Here is a 17406-nt window from a genome sequence, read left to right on the forward strand (position 1 = left end):
CAGTCAAACACTGATGCGGAAGTGTCCAACAGAGGAAGGGTTCTGGCTGACGTATGTATGTGCACTTTGAGCACTTTGTCATCACGTTAATATAGATACAATAAATTCAGGCACTAGTATAGATACGCAGTTCAGACACAGAAGTGTGTAGTGCAGCTATGTCGTTCAGCGGAGAAGCCGTGTTTCGGGCCGTGGAGGCACCGCTGTTCTGGCTCGGTGCTCTGACCGCGGCCTGGTTGTCTCTGTGCACCGTGTACCGACTGCTGTCCGGGTTCAGGGTGTGGGTGCTGGGCAACGGACGGCTCCTGTCACCCGCCAAACTAGGAAAGTGGGCAGGTGAGAAACTAATTGGGGAGACTACCAGCCAGTTTTATTTATTCAAGTAGTAATGGTACAATATAAAGGGACCTGTCCTGTTGTCCTGTCGGTTGTATTAAGTAGCTATTCTTTGTCTGAACATAACACCCCACCCCACTATATATATATATATATAATTGAAATGTGCAAAATGATAGTTTTTCTGATATGTAAACAGAATTAAACAGTGGAGCATTAATCTTTTTTCTGTTTAACTTTGTTACAGTGTTATTCTGTAGTATAAGTATTATAAGTCACTTCCATAATAAATTCTTTTATAACTCAGTACTGTTTGACACATTAGTTGGTAACATTGCAGGGAATGTATTGTCATCATTATTACAGCTTATGCGTCAGCTTATTTGACCATCGTTTGAAATCATAGAGGAAAGACGAAAAAACACCCCCTCCCCCCCACACACATTTTATTGATTGGTCTGATGTCATGATACCTGGTCTATCTTTTTGATTTTGGATTGAAATTATATCTGATCCATATGTGGTTTCTGTGTATCTCTAGTTCCAGGGTTGAATTTCTTTAAGGTCTCACATGTGCTAAAAAAATCTTATTTGACTGAGATTATCAGAACACCAGCTACAGCTAACAAACCGATGAACAGTGAGAGTAACTCCACTGAGGCAGAACACATGGCTTGTATTAGATGAGGTCCTATGCAAAAGCCCTGCTACTGCCCTTATAAAAGCAATTTATATTTGCCAGTGCCACTATCCCGAGTCAGGTCAGGTCTTTGTTTGTTAGTCTGAGAGTCTGACCACTTTTTTTGTTTGTTTTTTCTCTTGTAAAATCCTTCGGCGTCTTAGGGAGAATATTTAGCACAAATGACCTAAAGTATGGCACGTACCATTGCCTGATGTCCTTGAAAAATGAACATTTTTCTCACCAGATTTGGTGCCGTGCAACTTTGGCCTTTTAATAAAATGTAGCTGGTGCCTTTCACTGTAAGATACAATCCAAATTCAAAGCAGGTGCAGGTTTTTGCATTTTATAGATGCAATAGTTTAACATTTCTAATCACACCTCGTGTCTCTGTAGTTTATTTGTTTCTTAGGGTGAACTGGATTGCACTGGGCTGTGATGGTGCACCTAACATAATACAGAATGTACAGTGGACTACAAGCACACACGGTGCTCTCTAATGGACTCTCCTATTCTTGAAACCACTGGGAACGACTCATGCTGGGGTTGTTGCGGTGTGTCACAGCTGTGGCTGCTCTGTTTAATGTTTCACTCTGGTGGGGTGATTGTGACGTATCCAGTCGTCCCATATTGCTTCAGCATATACTTGTTACACACTAAGACTTCTTTAGTAAAGCAGCAGAAAATCCTTTGATGCCTTTTTTGTTTAAAAGGAATACATAGTGTTGAAGGGATGATCAGCCCTTTTGTCATCACTTGTAAAACAGTTGCAAGTCTTATCATTGGATTATGGCTCGAGGGGATTATCAAGTTAGATTGAATGCTGTCCATCTGTCCTACCTGCTTACTGATTGAACCTTGAAATTTGAACAGACTGGCCTGCCGGGATTGCTTTGGTGTTGGCAAGTCTGGTGTACAAAGTTCACACCAACATCAGAGTTGGTAGCTCACAAATCTCAGAAGTTTTTTACATAATGATTCATTTAGGCACCCCAGAAGAGCCCAGGACCTGTAGGGCCTGTCAGTAAAAAAACTACATAGTCAATGAAAATCCAAACCTGAAATTAAAATGCTTATAAGGCATCATAGAAGTATTATCAATGCCTTTCCAATCTCTATTTGCTGATTCCACAATCTTTTGATTGCATATTTATATTGTATATTTCTCTTTTTGTCTTGGGCACGTTCTCCTGACTCCTTTACCATTTCCAACAATTCAAGATTCAAGGCTAAAATCAGAGGACTCTACATCTTTCTCAGCCTTTGCAGCTCCAGTCACATCAGTGTGTTAGAGAGGAGCCAAATGTTCGGGGGATGTGAACCGACGACGCCTTTGATCTTTTTTTTTTGTGCACGGCTAAAAATGGAAACGCAGAAGGGGAGGGAGGATATTTTTGGATTCCAGATGCAAAATGATTCAGAATATGCAATGAGGCAAAGGGAGCCCGTTAGCCTCGGCTACTACTTTCATTCACAAACTTTGTCTCACTGAAGTGGACTTGATTGAGAGGATGGCCCGATTATATAACGGGACTACAGCCATTCATAAGTTAGCTTTACATGAGACGCAGGATCCTCGTGATTCTGGTTCAGCGGTGCCTGCATTTCACTGGTGTGTGAGAGAGAGAGCAGGAGACTGTGAGGGAGAGAGAAAAGGGAAGCTGTGATGGTATTACACATTCTAATCATACGTTATCTGAGACAATGACTTATAAAAAATGCAGCTGCCTTAATGCATTGTGTGACACTTGCTGAGCATTTTATTAGGAAGGTAAGCTATTTCTCAAACATTGCTTCAAATGACATAGTTGTGACACGTGTGACATACCAATACTGGATACAGTTTTGTTTCCACCCTAAACTTTTGATGGTTGCAGACTTTTATACAGTGCCGTCTGATTTCACAGACGGCACAGTTTTGTTGCTTAATGGTGATTGGCAAACTGCTTATAGGTTTACCTCACTCCGATCTGCCGGCATCAGATTCTGCTCCACATCAGTGCGATTCAATTCACAATTTGTGCAGATTTGCAACTTGCACATTTGCACTTCAAGCCACCTGTCTTGCTTGGTGAATCCAGCAGAATGCCAACTGGGGAGGTTCCTGAAGTCTGCTGAACTAATTCTCAGCTGTATGAAAAACATTTAGACTTTTGTTTTGCATTATGGTGCGTTACCCTGCTGGATATAGCCATAAAAACATGGGGAAATCATGACAATAAGGGGTCACTACTCCACATTTAATCAATAGTTAATTATCTTTGCCTCACTTCGGCAGTGTTTACTGTCTTGTCTCTCTCCCATAACCCCCAATTGGTTGCGGCAGATGGCCGTCCCTCCCTGTGCCTGGTTCTGCTGGAGGTTTCTTCCTGTTAAAAGGGAGCTTTTCCTTCCCATTGTTGCCAAGTGCTTGCTCATAGGCAGTCATTTGATTGTTGGGGTTTTCTCTGTGTTGTTGTAGGGTCTTTACTAATGGTAAATGGCCTGTATTTATATAGCGCTTTACTAGTCCCTAAGGACCCCAAAGCGCTTTACACATCCAGTCATCCATTCATTCACGCACACATTCACACACTGGTGATGGCAAGCTACATTGTAGCCACAGCCACCCTGGGGCGCACTGACAGAGGCGAGGCACTGGACACTGGCGCCACCGGACCCTCTGACCACCACCAGTAGGCAACGGGTGAAGTGTCTTGCCCAAGGACACAACAACACAACATTCAACCTTCCGATTACAAGGCGAACTCCCAACTCTTGAGCCACGATCGCCCCAATATAAATTGCCCTGATGTGACTGCTTTTGCACTATATAAATAAAATTGAATTGAATTAATTGAAAGGGGATATACATGGTCAGTAACTATTCTGAACTTGATTGTGTGATTCATACTTTAATTGACTGGTTTTCTGGCCACAAAAGGTGCCAAGAAAACGCTGTTTCACCTCTAGCAGCATCCTGGACAGTCGAGTCCATGAGTTCATGCGTCATTTTAACCCTGCTTTCTGTCTGATAACTTTTTATCCTCTTGTCCCAATTTCGGCACAAGATGGTTGACTTTCAAAATGCTGAAGTTGAGGCGTTAAAATAAGAGTGGTTGGTAAAATTCTCATTTTGTTTAACTTTTCTGTGAAAACAGTTTTATTAAAAAAACAAAAAACAAAAATCAGTTATTGTCCTTATATCTTGTAAGGTGTCATGAAATCCTGCGCCCCAATGTTGTTCACATAGTAGCACTATCATTGGAACACCTAGCCAGTCTAACCTAGATTTGCCAGAGACTGCAGTTCCTAAAATAGATCTTGTTTTATTTGAGTGAAGGGAACATGCACTCAGCTGTAAAATGTTTTTCCTTTTTTTCCCTGTTCTGACTGCAAATCACTTCATTCTTAAAACAACTAAAAATAACCCAGCCTACGTTTTCCTCATCATTGTGCCTCCAGACTCCCCCTGCACTCTCCTCTCCTTTTCCCTGTACTATTTTTAGTTGCCCTCAGGATCCCCTGTGCTCGTGTTTGTCATTTTCTCTTCTCTTTTGCTCCTCCACTCCTCCCTTCTGTTTGGCTCTGCTGCAGCCCTAGAGGATGCTTGGCATCCCGGCATCATCTGCACTCAAGACAATCACACAAAGAGGAAAATGGGCACAGCAAAGGGCAGATAGATGGATGAGCACAAGAACAAATGAAGAGTAGTGTTAAAATAGCAAAAACATTTGCTTAAAATAAACTCTTTTAAGGTGGTATTTGTATTAGACATTCCAGAAAGAGCACAGAGAGCATTTGAACATGTACAAATTGAAAATTGCTGCAGCCGTTGTGCATAAGTCGTTGTGTTAAAATCAAGAATTCATCCTGTTTTAAAAATGGGTTGAATTTCAATGGTCCTTGCTTCTGGTAAAACGGTAAATAGAAAATCCAAAATCTGTAACTTGTGTCTCACAGGGTGATGTCAGCGACTCTTCTTAAATCTTAAGGTACACTGAGCATAGCTTATTATTAGGACATTGTAATAAAGGTAATATATGGAGAGAATTTCAAAAAATTAACTGATGACTTGCTTTTAAAAAGCAATTGCACTAAATGGTTGTATCACAGAGTCTTGCGTTGGTGCATTCCATGATGTTGTCCGACATATAAGATGTCCTTAGAGTAAGAGTATACATACTGGGGACATTAAAGTTTAAAATATTTAAATTCTTTCTGCACTGTTTATTTTACCTTGTGCCACCTGTACCACCAGAAGGAGGCAGTAAAGACCATAGAATATCTTCCAGACCACCATGACCTGTTGGACCACCAGTCCAACATGATCGAAAAATCAGGTCGGATATCCCTGTGTTGTGCGTTGTTCTTGGATCAACATTTTAATCAATCAACTATTCATCGAGGATCAACATTGCATCAGACCAATCACGCTGTTATGATGTCATAGCTTTGCAACGTGGGAAAACACCTGCTGATGTCCACTCAGGAAGAAATCCAAAAAAGGGGCCGTTAGGATTGGGGGTTGGGATGTGATCGCGGTTAGGGTTACAGGGCTATAGGTAGGGTGCGTCCATGTTGCAAAACTATAACTTTACTACAATGTAATTGGTCACATGTGTTCTTGAACCTGGACCAACATTAGTTTTGGTGATCCAGGAACTATACCAACATGATGATATCAGTTTGAGCAAAAAAGACTCCACAGTTTTGCTGATGGCCACTTACAGCTGTTTTTAAGGCAAGCCGAACTAAATAGATTCCCATGCTATGGGGCTGAAATGTTTTAAATTGAGACTTTAACATATAGTGTTCAAAACCAATGGGCACCATTATGATGTAACATTAGCTACATACATCCATTTTTATGCAGCGCATGGTTACTAACAGGTGTTGTAACCAGGATTGCTAGATGTGAAAATTATACAAAAGGGGATTATGCACCTCAGATCCCTCTTTAACTGTGGACTGTTGAAAGTGCAGTTGGGTGGAAGATGGTTAGTTTTGTCGACCTATAATTTTTGTCTCAGTTTTTGTCAACGACCTTTATCTTTTGTCTGACAAAAACAAGTCAATAACTAAATAAAAACTAATGCACGAGTAGGGCTGCTCAATTAATCGAATTTTAATCACGATTACGATCTGGGCTTTCAACGATCATTAAAAATGACTGAGCCGATTATTAGCCCCTCCCTCGTTTATCCGCGACACCTTAAAGGCTGGTCCGTAAAAATATTGTCGGGCATAAACCGGTCCGTGGTGCAAAAAAGGTTGGAGACCGCTGATTAAGAGGACCTGAGGGAAGCTCGGAAAGCTAAGCAGAAGTTATTTGGAGAGGAGAGTGACTGCCGTTGGTTGAAAAGAGAGGTAAAAAAAAAAAAAACTTCAGTGGTGTTGCACACTATTTTATATTATTTTTTAAAGTCATTGTTAACCCTTTAAAGCCGTCAGAGCAGCACGCTCCGTTTTGTGTAACTATTTTTAAATCCCTGTAGAACCTGAACCGTGTAAGCTAGCGCAATAATTTGTTTTGCATATGAAACCGGAGGAGTTGTACTTACATCTGATACCATCAGCTTGTCCTCGGTCACGGTTTCCTTCCACATAAAGCTTTGCAAAAATTGCATAAAAAGCGCTTGCAGGAACAAAAACATAATATTCCAGAAACACGCTTCGCTGATCCGATCAGCTGTTCGTAACACTTCCCACAGTGAAACAGGCGTCAGCGCGAACTATCACATGTCCGCCATTTCCTGGCCGAAACCGGAAGTGACGTCATTTTCGCGGAAATGTAGGTTTTTTTACTTGTAGGCCTTAAAGGCCTATACTGGTCATGTTTGACTTTTCTGAATAGTTTCTGGGATGCTTAGAACTCGAATTGCACTGCTGGAAATAGTTTATTTTGATGCACCTGCTGTTTTCTTTGAAAATTTGCATCATAGGATTGTTTTTTTGTTTTTCCTGCAGTATATAAAAATTGGTGTATCTCCAAAATAAAACTATGAACACACTCAAAATAAGTTTCCTGTTGTTGTAAACTATTTTTTGCAACTTTTTTGTATTTAAAGTTTTGAGGGATAAACCTCTTAAATTTCTCCAAGTAGAAATATATGTAAAAAAACAAACAAAAACGATTTTCAATTTTTTTTTGTAGTTTATTGCACTTTTTTGCAATTAATGTAGTTACTATGGACTTAATTCATACATATTATTAAAATATGGGCTATAACAGTTGTATAGCAACTTGAAATGCTCCCATAAATGGCACTACAACATGTAAAAAAATAATATAAGCTCTGGCGGACTTGGTTCTATAGTAGGTCTTAAAGGGTTAAATAAATATTGTCAAATAATCGAGATCTCAATTTCAGTGAAAATAATCGTGATTATCATTTTTGCCATAATCGAGCAGCCCTATGCACGAGGATCAGAAACTCTGATGAAATCTATTGACACTTTCATCAAATGAAAACAGGATGAAAATATTCTAGAGAGATGAGACTTAGAACTAATTAAGTTGTGTAGTAAGGCCGAAAAAGTTTGGAAGTGATCCAGTGACAAGAAATTAGCTGTGCGGCGAGTTAGATGCCCACATTTGATCTGCCCCCAACAAACAGGGAGTGGGTCCTATGCTTCTGGGAGAAGAAGATTGGACATATTTTGCATTTGATGTCAAGGGAAATAAAACGCTTTGTAAACCGTGTGGAGCAACCAGTAAAAACATACCAAAATTTTACACTTGATATGATATTTAAATAACTAAAACTGAAAGAACTTAGATGCCTAAATTATGTCTAAAACTAAATGATGTTTTAGTCAAAAGACTGTGACTAAAACGAAATCAAAATTTGCCATCAAAATGAACACTGGTGGAACACACTGGAGGGACAGTCAGACAGTTCCCAGTGGAGCAGTACTTAGGCTTAAAATGCTCAACCCCCCTTTTTTAATCTTTAACTCGTAAGCTAAATCATCAGTGTGCATTCTCGTGAATAGTGAGAGTAGTTTGAGTACTGGAATTGCAATGAGGAACAGAACATGACTCATTCTTTAGTTTTAAACATTTCCTTTCCACAAACCTTTGTTGACTATTGTTTTTTGATGGTACCGTGCATATCTTTTGTTGACTATGAATGGTCCCAGGTAGTGAAGTTTGTTCTGAACAGACTGCACTTATGTCGGTGCACCTTGCATGTAGTATTTAATGAGCCTAAGCGTCCTAAAAGCCCTAGTAGCAGACCCTAGAGGCTGAACTGCTCAGTGCACCCAACCACACTGATGTGGTTTGACCTAACCCACACAGCAGCATTCCCATCTTAAGTGCACTTTACTTTCAGAAGTCTAATGCAAAAAAAAAAAAGTAAGAAGGGACTAAATGACAAAACAATAGGAATATAAAATATAATGGACAGTTTCTGAAAACACAAGAATGATATTGTACTCAAAGATGAGGCAAGTATTCCTCTCTAAGTAGGGCCTGGCAGGTCATTCAGGGACATATTGTAACATTTCGACTCACCACGCAACTCCCCATCCGCTTTTTTGTTATATTTAGCCAGAGGTGTGATGAATGGTTCCTTCTGAAAGATGGGAATTGCTAAAAATAGGATCCTGCTGCCGCTGCTGTTTGTGCCAGGCAGTTCCAGGGCATCTGCTCGCTCGACTGCCACTGATGACAGAGAGGACCTCTTTCCCCTCACCCTCCCTCACTCTCTTTTTGTCCTCCTTAGTCACCTCAGCTGCTCCCTGTCAACCGTGTCCTTCACTGCATCTAAAAGTAAATCCCTTTTATTGAGCTCAAGCTTTTTGCGCTGGGTCATAATTAGCCTTTCTACACAGCAATTTCTTGACATCACTTGTCAGTTAAGTATTGTGTCATGCTTCGAAGTAGATCTCTGTGCTGATAAAGTTCCTGTAGGTGGCACTCTTTAGCTGTTCATCTGTGGTGGCTAGCACCGCTCGGGTTTTCTGCAGTATGTTTTTTTGCTTCTATGTTTTGACAAACAAAGACAAAACAAGTCTAAAGTGGAAGAGGCAGAAAGGCTTCAGGTCCTCAAACTGACAGTGTGCATCTAAAGTATCTCTGATTGTGAAGTGGTCACTCACTGGAATCCTTCACAACAGGACAGTCCTCTAGTACTTTTGAACGAGAGTTCAATTCTGAAAAATGTGTAAATTCCTTTTTTACGTAGTGTTATAATTTCAGCTCCTTAGTACCAATAAATGAAACATTACTGCTACAATAAGCAACCTTGCTGTAAGGTTCTGTTTAATAGCGTGGCTATACATGTCTGGCAACAGTTTGAGGAAAGCCCCTTCCTGCCTAAGCTTGACGTTGACCCCTTAGATATATCTAGGCTCATTAAGAAATAGTTCTTTTTTGTTGTTGTTTTAAGCCAACTTGACTGACCTGCTCTTAGCCTCCAGAATCCCTGGGATGAACACAAAAGCTGAGTGTGAGCATCAGCTGGTTGACCGCCCTGCACCGATGCTCTTGTGGTGGAAATGGAGCAAATCCCAGGACCTAAGTTCCGAAATCTCCCTCAGCTTTGGAGGTTGTTAGAGAAGTGGATTAACCTCATTACTTGGCCCTGGGATGACATCAGTTACATTCATATGCCCATATATTTGGCTACATAGCACATGTCTTCTTTGGTCTGTTTAAATATGTTTTGCTTGCAACGCTCTGTTGTAACAGAAGTCAAAGCTACGGCCCGTAGAGATTAATGTGATTAAGTCGTAATGGGTCAGTCTGTGATATATTTTCCAATATGTTTTTCATATGTTTATCCAGTGTAATTGAGCATAAGGGAAAGGCTGTATATTTTTACATGTGTACAAAGGATCTTATTAAGGTGCGAGTAATGGTAATATAGTTTCCTTGCTAATTAAGTCTCTCTCTGTTTGTAGTTGTGACAGGAGCCACAGATGGGATTGGGAAAGCATATGCAGAAGAGGTAAGGGTCTCCCAGAGGTGTTGAGTTATGAACTTGTACTTGAAAATAGTATGTGCCTGTAATAGTAGATCTATAAACATGTAACACCTGATGGTGAGTACGGTTAAAAAAAATATTTTTTTTTTTTTCATTTTTATACAGAAAGTAACACATGGAGAGCCACACAAATGAGACAAAAGCATGGTCACTGAAATTTATTTATTTAGGAAAATGACCCAATATGATGCATGTGAGTTGCAAAGATTGATCTGTAACTGGTGTGAACATCTTGCACAGCAATAACTGCAACTAAATGTTGAGAGCCGGGGTGTGAAACACCAGGCTGGGGGGCCAGAATCGGCCTGGCAAAGACCCCAATCTGATCGACTATATGGCTTTGGAAAATGGGAAGAAAGAAACTTTAGGATTCTGTATTTTCAAGTTCTACAGCTTTTCCTTCTGATAAAGACCTACCCATCCTTAATCATATTACACCAGAGTAATTCAGTAATAAATAAAACAATTAGATTACAGAAAAGTTCCTTTTTTTTCAGTATCTACTATAAAAGTGTTTTTTTGTTTTTTTACAATGAGTAGTTAAACTTCATTAGACTAACAGGCCACTTAAGATCAAGGTGGGTTGTACGTGGCCCACGGTGTAATATGAGTTTAGAGTAACTGCTGATCAGTCCTTCACATCACTTTGGATGAGTGAGTTGAATTAAATGTTCAAAACATATTTAACTCGATGACAGGTATCCTCACATGAAGCGCTCGCTTCAGGCCATTCCACAATATCTTTTGATGAGTGAGACCTCGGCCATTCAAAACATTTATTCCTCTTGTTCGTTTTTTGTTTTTTTGTAGAATGACTAGTTTTCAGGACATCTTTTATCTTGATGCACTGTGTGACCCAGTTTCTCTTGAGATTCCATTCACGGATGTCCTTGAATTGCACTTTCGAATTTGCTGCTGTATTTAAAAATTTACTGTTCCATTAATGACGGCAAGCTGTCGTGGCCCACATGCAGCAAAACAGGCCTAATCTGTGATGTTTCAGAGATGGAATAAGGTCCTGACGCTCGAATGCAGCGATTTTCCCTTCTTCTAAACCAAACGCCTCTCGTATACACAATGAAGTTTTTCTTTGCTCTTAGCTGCCCACAGAGCTCTGTTCAAACAGCCTTCTGGCTTGCTAGTGTGATCTTTAGCAAACTGGCTCTGGGCAGCAGCGTTGGTTTTTGGAGTGCAGTGACTTTCCTCTTGTGACCCTGCCATCCATGCCATTGTTGCTTAGTGTTAAGGCACACACTGGGTCTATTTGTTGGCAGGCAGACCACTGCTGTGAACAAGAGCAGTGTTCTTGATTTGAAGTCTGGTTCAAAGTGAATCAATGGAGTCCAAACACTTATTGTCTGTTTTGCATCAAGTTTATGAGTTTTTGAGATACTACCTCACCTCAGAGACATGTGGTATAGAATCATTTTCAACAAGAATCTCTTATATTTCCCATTAAATTTATTTACTTGAGTTTCCATTTTTAGAAACCAAATGACAAAAATAAAATCTACAAACTTTGCTTTTTAAAAGCTTTTTCATCTGCATTTGGTTCACAAAGTTGCATTTTCAGTTTTCAATATTAATTTGGTATTAATTCAAAGTAATAACTTTGACGTCGTCATAATATTGCAGGATAGCCTAGTGCCAAAATGTAAAAGTCGATCAAAGAACCAGTTAAATGTTGATCATCAGTATGGATGTAAGTGCAGTGCGCATGTGTTTTACTTTGTTGACATATTTCATTTTTGTATTTGCAGCTCGCCCGCAAAGGATTTGCCATTGTGCTGATCAGCCGCTCTCAGGAGAAGCTGGATGATGTATCCAAGGCTATTGGTGAGATATGCACATGTTTATATTATTTCAAAATTGTTTCACCCCTGTAAAATTTTGGACATGGTTAAATATTCCTCTCCTTATTGCATCGGTCACCCTGATTGGTGCAATGTCTGTGTGCCTTGGTGATTTGTGAGAATCGCTGCAGGAAGTAGTTCAGCGTATTGCAGCCAGTCAGTCTGCACCCTGCTTATCAGAATGATTTGAAGTAAACAAAAACGCAGCTAAGGACAACATCTCACACGGATTCAGCTGAAATTATCTTCAGTTTATGTGTGAAAACATCTTTAGAGTCAGATTAAAACCTACCTGTGTTCCAGAGGCACCAGACTAATTTAGTTCATGTGTATGACCGCGACTTTTAGAGCCTCATTTGTCCCGAATCTGAAATCTTACAGCTTGCATAATAATACACTAGGGCTCAGTAACAAAAGAATAAATTATACTGCACTGAATTTAGTGTTTTAGCACAAGTGATCTCTTACTGAGTAGCCCTTTGCTGGACTCTTATGCTTTTGGTTATGAGGTAGTAAAATCTTTTACTGGAGCTGAAAGTGAATATGTCCAGTTAAATGAAAGCGTCCTCTTAAGGGAGGGATAACCTCACTGATGATTAATTTAGGGTTTAATACTTTGTTCCCCTTCCTTCCCTTTCTAAATCACTATTTAATAGTCATTTTTGCCATTCCTGAATGCTATTTGTGAGTATTGTTTTCTGGTATCTTTCATTGTGACTCAGATATAGTAAATTAAAATGCATACTTCTGTCCTCAGCCAGTAAATGTGGTGTGGAGACAAAAACAATTCAAGCAGACTTCAGTGCTGTTGACATCTACTCTAAGATTGAAGGAGGACTCACAGGACTGGAGATTGGAGTACTGGGTAAGACTGCAGGAGGTGCTGAGGCCAGTTCCCTTTTCACGAGTGTTAATCAGCCTGTCACACGATATGTCAAATCTTATCTCAACCACATCTGACAAACAATGAGTGCTGTGAAATCCACTGTGTTTTTCATGTATTCGGAAGGGTTAATTTATAAGCCTTTTACTGCCCCCTGAAGACTGAAATGAGGAATAACAGAGTCAATCCTGTATTCATAAAATACTTAATCTCTTTGAATAATTTGGCAATTCTGAATTTTTTTTGTCTTGTTAACAGTGAACAATGTTGGGATCTCCTACCCTTACCCTGAGTTCTTCCTCAGCGTCCCCAATCTCGACACTGTAAGTTCCAAGTTTTCTGATTATTGTATTTCACATTCAAATTATAGTTAGTATGAAAATACATGAATGTTTGCCCTTGATGTTTCTCCAGCGACTGCATATTCCACAGCATATATCGGCCCTCTGCTCTATTTCTGTAAACTGCTGTAGCGTTGAAGGAAATCTAAATTTTTTATTACTATTTAAAGTTAAGTAGATTAGGTCGCTTCACCTGCATTAGACAGCAGTCCAGTTTCTGTCAGTCTCACTCTCCTTAAATGGAGATCGGTATAGGTGGGACAGTTTTACACTCAGAGCAGTATTCTGCCTCTTAAAAGTGTTAAGTAGAAGAAGGGAAATTTGTTATTCATGAAGTCTTTAAGCTTTGTAAGTCATAAAGTCAGTAATGGCTGTTGCTCAGGAATTTCTAGCTGAAAGCAGGTGTAAAAGAATTTGTAGAAGAATGCGCGTGGTATTTCTTCCATGTGAATAGTCCTTTTACTGTTACAGAATACATTTTTTACGATTCCACCCTATCATGTTATCATTTACAGCAGTGGCTCCTAAGTGATTTGCTGCACAACTTGGGATTTTGTGTCAGCCATGCAGTGCTTTTTGTAAAACGAATCGATTACATCACTGCTATCTTAGCCACTCAGGCAAATTCTATAGCCTAACAAAAAATGAGAGGGATCCCAGGTATGCAGTTCCATTAACCGTTTAAAGCCGGTCGGAGCGGGCACGCTCCGTTTTGTGTAACTATTTTTAAATCCCAGTAGCACTGCAACCACGTAAGCTAGCGCAATAATTTTTTTTGCATATGAAACCAGAGGAGTTGTACTTACATCTTATGCCATCAGCTTGTCCTAAGTCACGGTTTCCTTCCACATATAGCTTTGCAAAAACTGCATAAAAAGTGCTTGCAGCAACAAAAACATAATATTCCAGAAACAGGCTTTGCCGATCTGATCAGCTGTTCATAACACTTCCTACATTGGAATAGACGTCAGCGCGAACTATCGCATGTCCGCCATTACCTGCCCGAAACTGGAAGTGACGTCATTTTCGCGAAAATTTTGTTTTTTACCTTCAGGGCCTCATGAGCCTATACTGGTGTTTTTAAAGGTTATGTTTGACTTTATGACTTTCTGTGTCGTTTCTGGGATGCTTAGGACTCATATTGCACTGCTGGAAATAGTTGATAGTTGATAGTTGCTGGAAATTTTGATGCACATGCTGTTTTTTTGCAAATTTGCATTATAATATTTATTTTCATTTTTCCTGCAGTGTATAAAAATTGGTGTATTTAAAAAAATAAAACTATGAAGACACTCAAAATAAATTTCCTGTGGTGGGAAACTATTTTGTGCAACTTTTTTGTATTTACAGTTTTGAGGGATAAGCCTCTTAAATTACTCTAACTAGAAATATATGTTAAAAAAACAAAAACGATTTTCAATTTTTTTGTAGTTTATTGCACTTTTTTGCCATTTATGTATTTACTATGCACTTAATGAATACATATTATTAAAATTTGGGCTATAACGGTTGTATTGATGTATAGAAACTTGAAATGCTCCCAAAAATGGCTCCACAGCATGTAAAAATATAATGATAAGCTCTGGCGGACTTGATTCTATGGTAGGTCTTAAAGGGTTAATGGTCACATTTCTTATAGCATGATGCATCAAAGGCCGTGATTGACAGTAAGGAGGAAAACAAAACAAAACAGTTAGCTAACAGGTAACCTTACATCTATAAAAAGAGATCCAATTTAAATAAATAAAAACCTTTTACTAGAAAATATCACGTAAGCTAGCTATCTTTTGGATTTATTCAGATCAGGGATATCAACAGCCTTCAGCCCGAGTGTGTCATCTGTCAGGAAAAGTTTGCTAGTGTTAACACTGTGCCAAGCGAGTGCAGGGCCCGTTTGGAAACTACACGGCCCTTCTGAAAGAAACTTGGCTTGTTTCAAAAGATTGCTGGATGTGACCCAAAAGCAACACGATTGTTGGATTGTGTGAATGTGTCTGATGAGCTGACAGAGGCGAGTCAGTTACACTAGATGTAAACGCACACACAGAGACTTTTTCTTTTTTACTTAAAAAGGCTTAAAAATGACAAAACAAACCTCATTTGCCAATGTTTACAATTCTACTTACAAGTACGTGCACCAGTGCAAAATGTAACCATCTGTACTAATCCACGTGTTCTTCTTGTTTCAGTTCATTGACACCCTGGTCAACATTAACATAACATCAGTGTGCCAGGTGAGTGTTGCTATATTCAAGTAATTACGTTTTTTTTCCCCTTAACAGGTTATCAGAGAGAGAAAAGAACCTTAAAATGTCAGTGTGAAAACAAATTAAATCTACTAAAGAAATTCCTGATTGCACTGCAGGTATTTCCACCTGCAAGCTAATACTTAGTAAAGCCACCTTTAGCGGTAATTACAGCATTGAATTTGTGTGGATCAATACAGCTACTTGGGACATAGCTCAGATTTTTTTTCTCCTCCAGTTTTTACTGAAAGGCACATGTGCTCAAACAAATGAAAAATAGCATTCAGGCATGTTCACAGAATTTCAGGGTGCTTTTTGATAGTCAGCATGAATGCCTGCTGCAGACCGCTCATCTTAAATGTCTGGCTCAGTCCCAAACTCCACACTGAGGACTCGTGATGCATAAATGTTTGTCATCCGTTTCCCCGTGGTGCGCTCTCTGTGGAATGAGTAATTAAAGCCGTCAAGGTGGATTCAGGTGTTTAGGATGGTTGGTAAGATAGATCCACAGTCAGGAAGTCCCACAGACCACCGAAGACCTCCACACATACACACACACACACACACACACACACACTGGCACAACACAGTGACTTATACCATAAGAAGTCACTTCTGTCCCAGTTCTCCATGTTCAGCAGTTCCCAGAGCAACAGCTACAGTCGACCCTCTCTCTTAACACTTAATTTATATTGTTCAATATTTCTTTAAACGGCTCCCTCTGCTATCATTATCATTTCTTTTCTCTTGTCTCTCCGACCAGCTCTTCACACAACACCCACACATTTACGAATGTGGATGAACTCCTCCACGTACAACCCACAAACAATAGCCGTTTTTGTCTGTCTCATGCTTTTATTCTGCATCACCCACTTCTAACCTTTTCTCTTTCTGTCTTTTTCCCCCATTATCATTGTTTTCTGTTTCCAGATGACACGTCTTGTTTTACCACAAATGGTGGAGAGGTAAGTTGTGTTTATACATCACCGTTGTCTGCGAATCTATAAAAGGTTCAACGCAGTGAATCCTGATCATTCATATGCACCTGTTTTGGAACCCGCTGCGAGATACGTGGGAGGCCGGTACGGTGGGATTGTGTAACAGGGCGCTGTGTTCGCCAACCAGCAGTGTGGTCAGTGAAAGATTAAACTGGGATTTCTGTGGTAGTGGTGAATGGATATTTAAAATATTAGATCTGGAAGATTCAGGATTTTTGGGAAACTTCTTCCTTGCAGCAAAAGAAGATATTGAAGCAAATCCCAGTCAACATCATTAGTATACAATCATAGACAGAAGAAATGTGGCAGAATGCTGGAATTTTCTGAAAAGATGTTGAACTTTATTATTATTTGACTACGCAGTGGGTCAAACGTGTCGTCAAATGACACGGGAATATTAGGTTTTCGATAAGTGAATTGTTCTTTTTCTGGGGCTGTGAGATCATGTAACATACACATTCGTGCATGGAAGAAAAGATTTTTTGTTAAAGTTATATTCCTAAAACACCCATTTGAGTGTCCTAATGGTTTGAGGTAATGCAAAAAAATTCTGAGGTAGTCTGTTTCCTTCATTATTGCATCCACTCTGTACCAGTTCAACTAGCAGCAAAACAGCCGCACAGCAACTTTCTACCCCGACCACAATGCTTGACAGTTTATGCTGTTTTCTTTAGCTTGAGTATCTCAGCATTGCTCCAAAACATATTTTTATAATTGTGGCAAAACAGCTCAATCTTTTAGTCTCATCGGACCATTAAATGTTCCTCCAGCAGGCGTTTTCTTGTCTATGTGGTCAGCTGCAACCTGTAGTTAGACTCTAGCCTCTTAGTCCATAGTGATTTAAAACACAATGCTGTTCCAGCAGATTCCAGAAACCACCGAGTCAGTGCCTGTGTCTGAGTTACATCTGACCATCTCACCTAATTTTGTCTTAGCTGAGTGTGACGGCAAAGAGGTGTCACTTCCTGCTGACTTGTATGTGTAGAACTGATTGAACTCATGATCTTGGACTTTTCAGTTTTTCAAGAGAAGTTCCTAACTTTTGTAACTCTGTGATCCTCTTTCTCATATCTGCACTGAGCTCCTTTTATTTTT

At 39.7% G+C, this 17406-nt stretch overlaps 1 protein-coding gene across 1 annotated transcript in view; it reads left to right on the forward strand.

Moving 5' to 3' along the window:
• Positions 1-17406, forward strand: part of hsd17b12b (hydroxysteroid (17-beta) dehydrogenase 12b) — a 28371-nt gene continuing 10965 nt past the window's right edge. The window contains exons 1-7 of the mRNA XM_004558073.2: positions 1-336; positions 9908-9954; positions 11751-11826; positions 12601-12708; positions 12985-13049; positions 15257-15301; positions 16244-16278. Coding sequence (XP_004558130.1) covers positions 159-336; positions 9908-9954; positions 11751-11826; positions 12601-12708; positions 12985-13049; positions 15257-15301; positions 16244-16278 — 554 coding nt within the window. The 5' untranslated portion in view covers positions 1-158. The remainder of the gene's footprint in view (positions 337-9907; positions 9955-11750; positions 11827-12600; positions 12709-12984; positions 13050-15256; positions 15302-16243; positions 16279-17406) is intronic.

Source organism: Maylandia zebra, linkage group LG1 (genome assembly GCF_041146795.1).
Source record: "Maylandia zebra isolate NMK-2024a linkage group LG1, Mzebra_GT3a, whole genome shotgun sequence".
Taxonomy (NCBI): domain Eukaryota; kingdom Metazoa; phylum Chordata; class Actinopteri; order Cichliformes; family Cichlidae; genus Maylandia; species Maylandia zebra.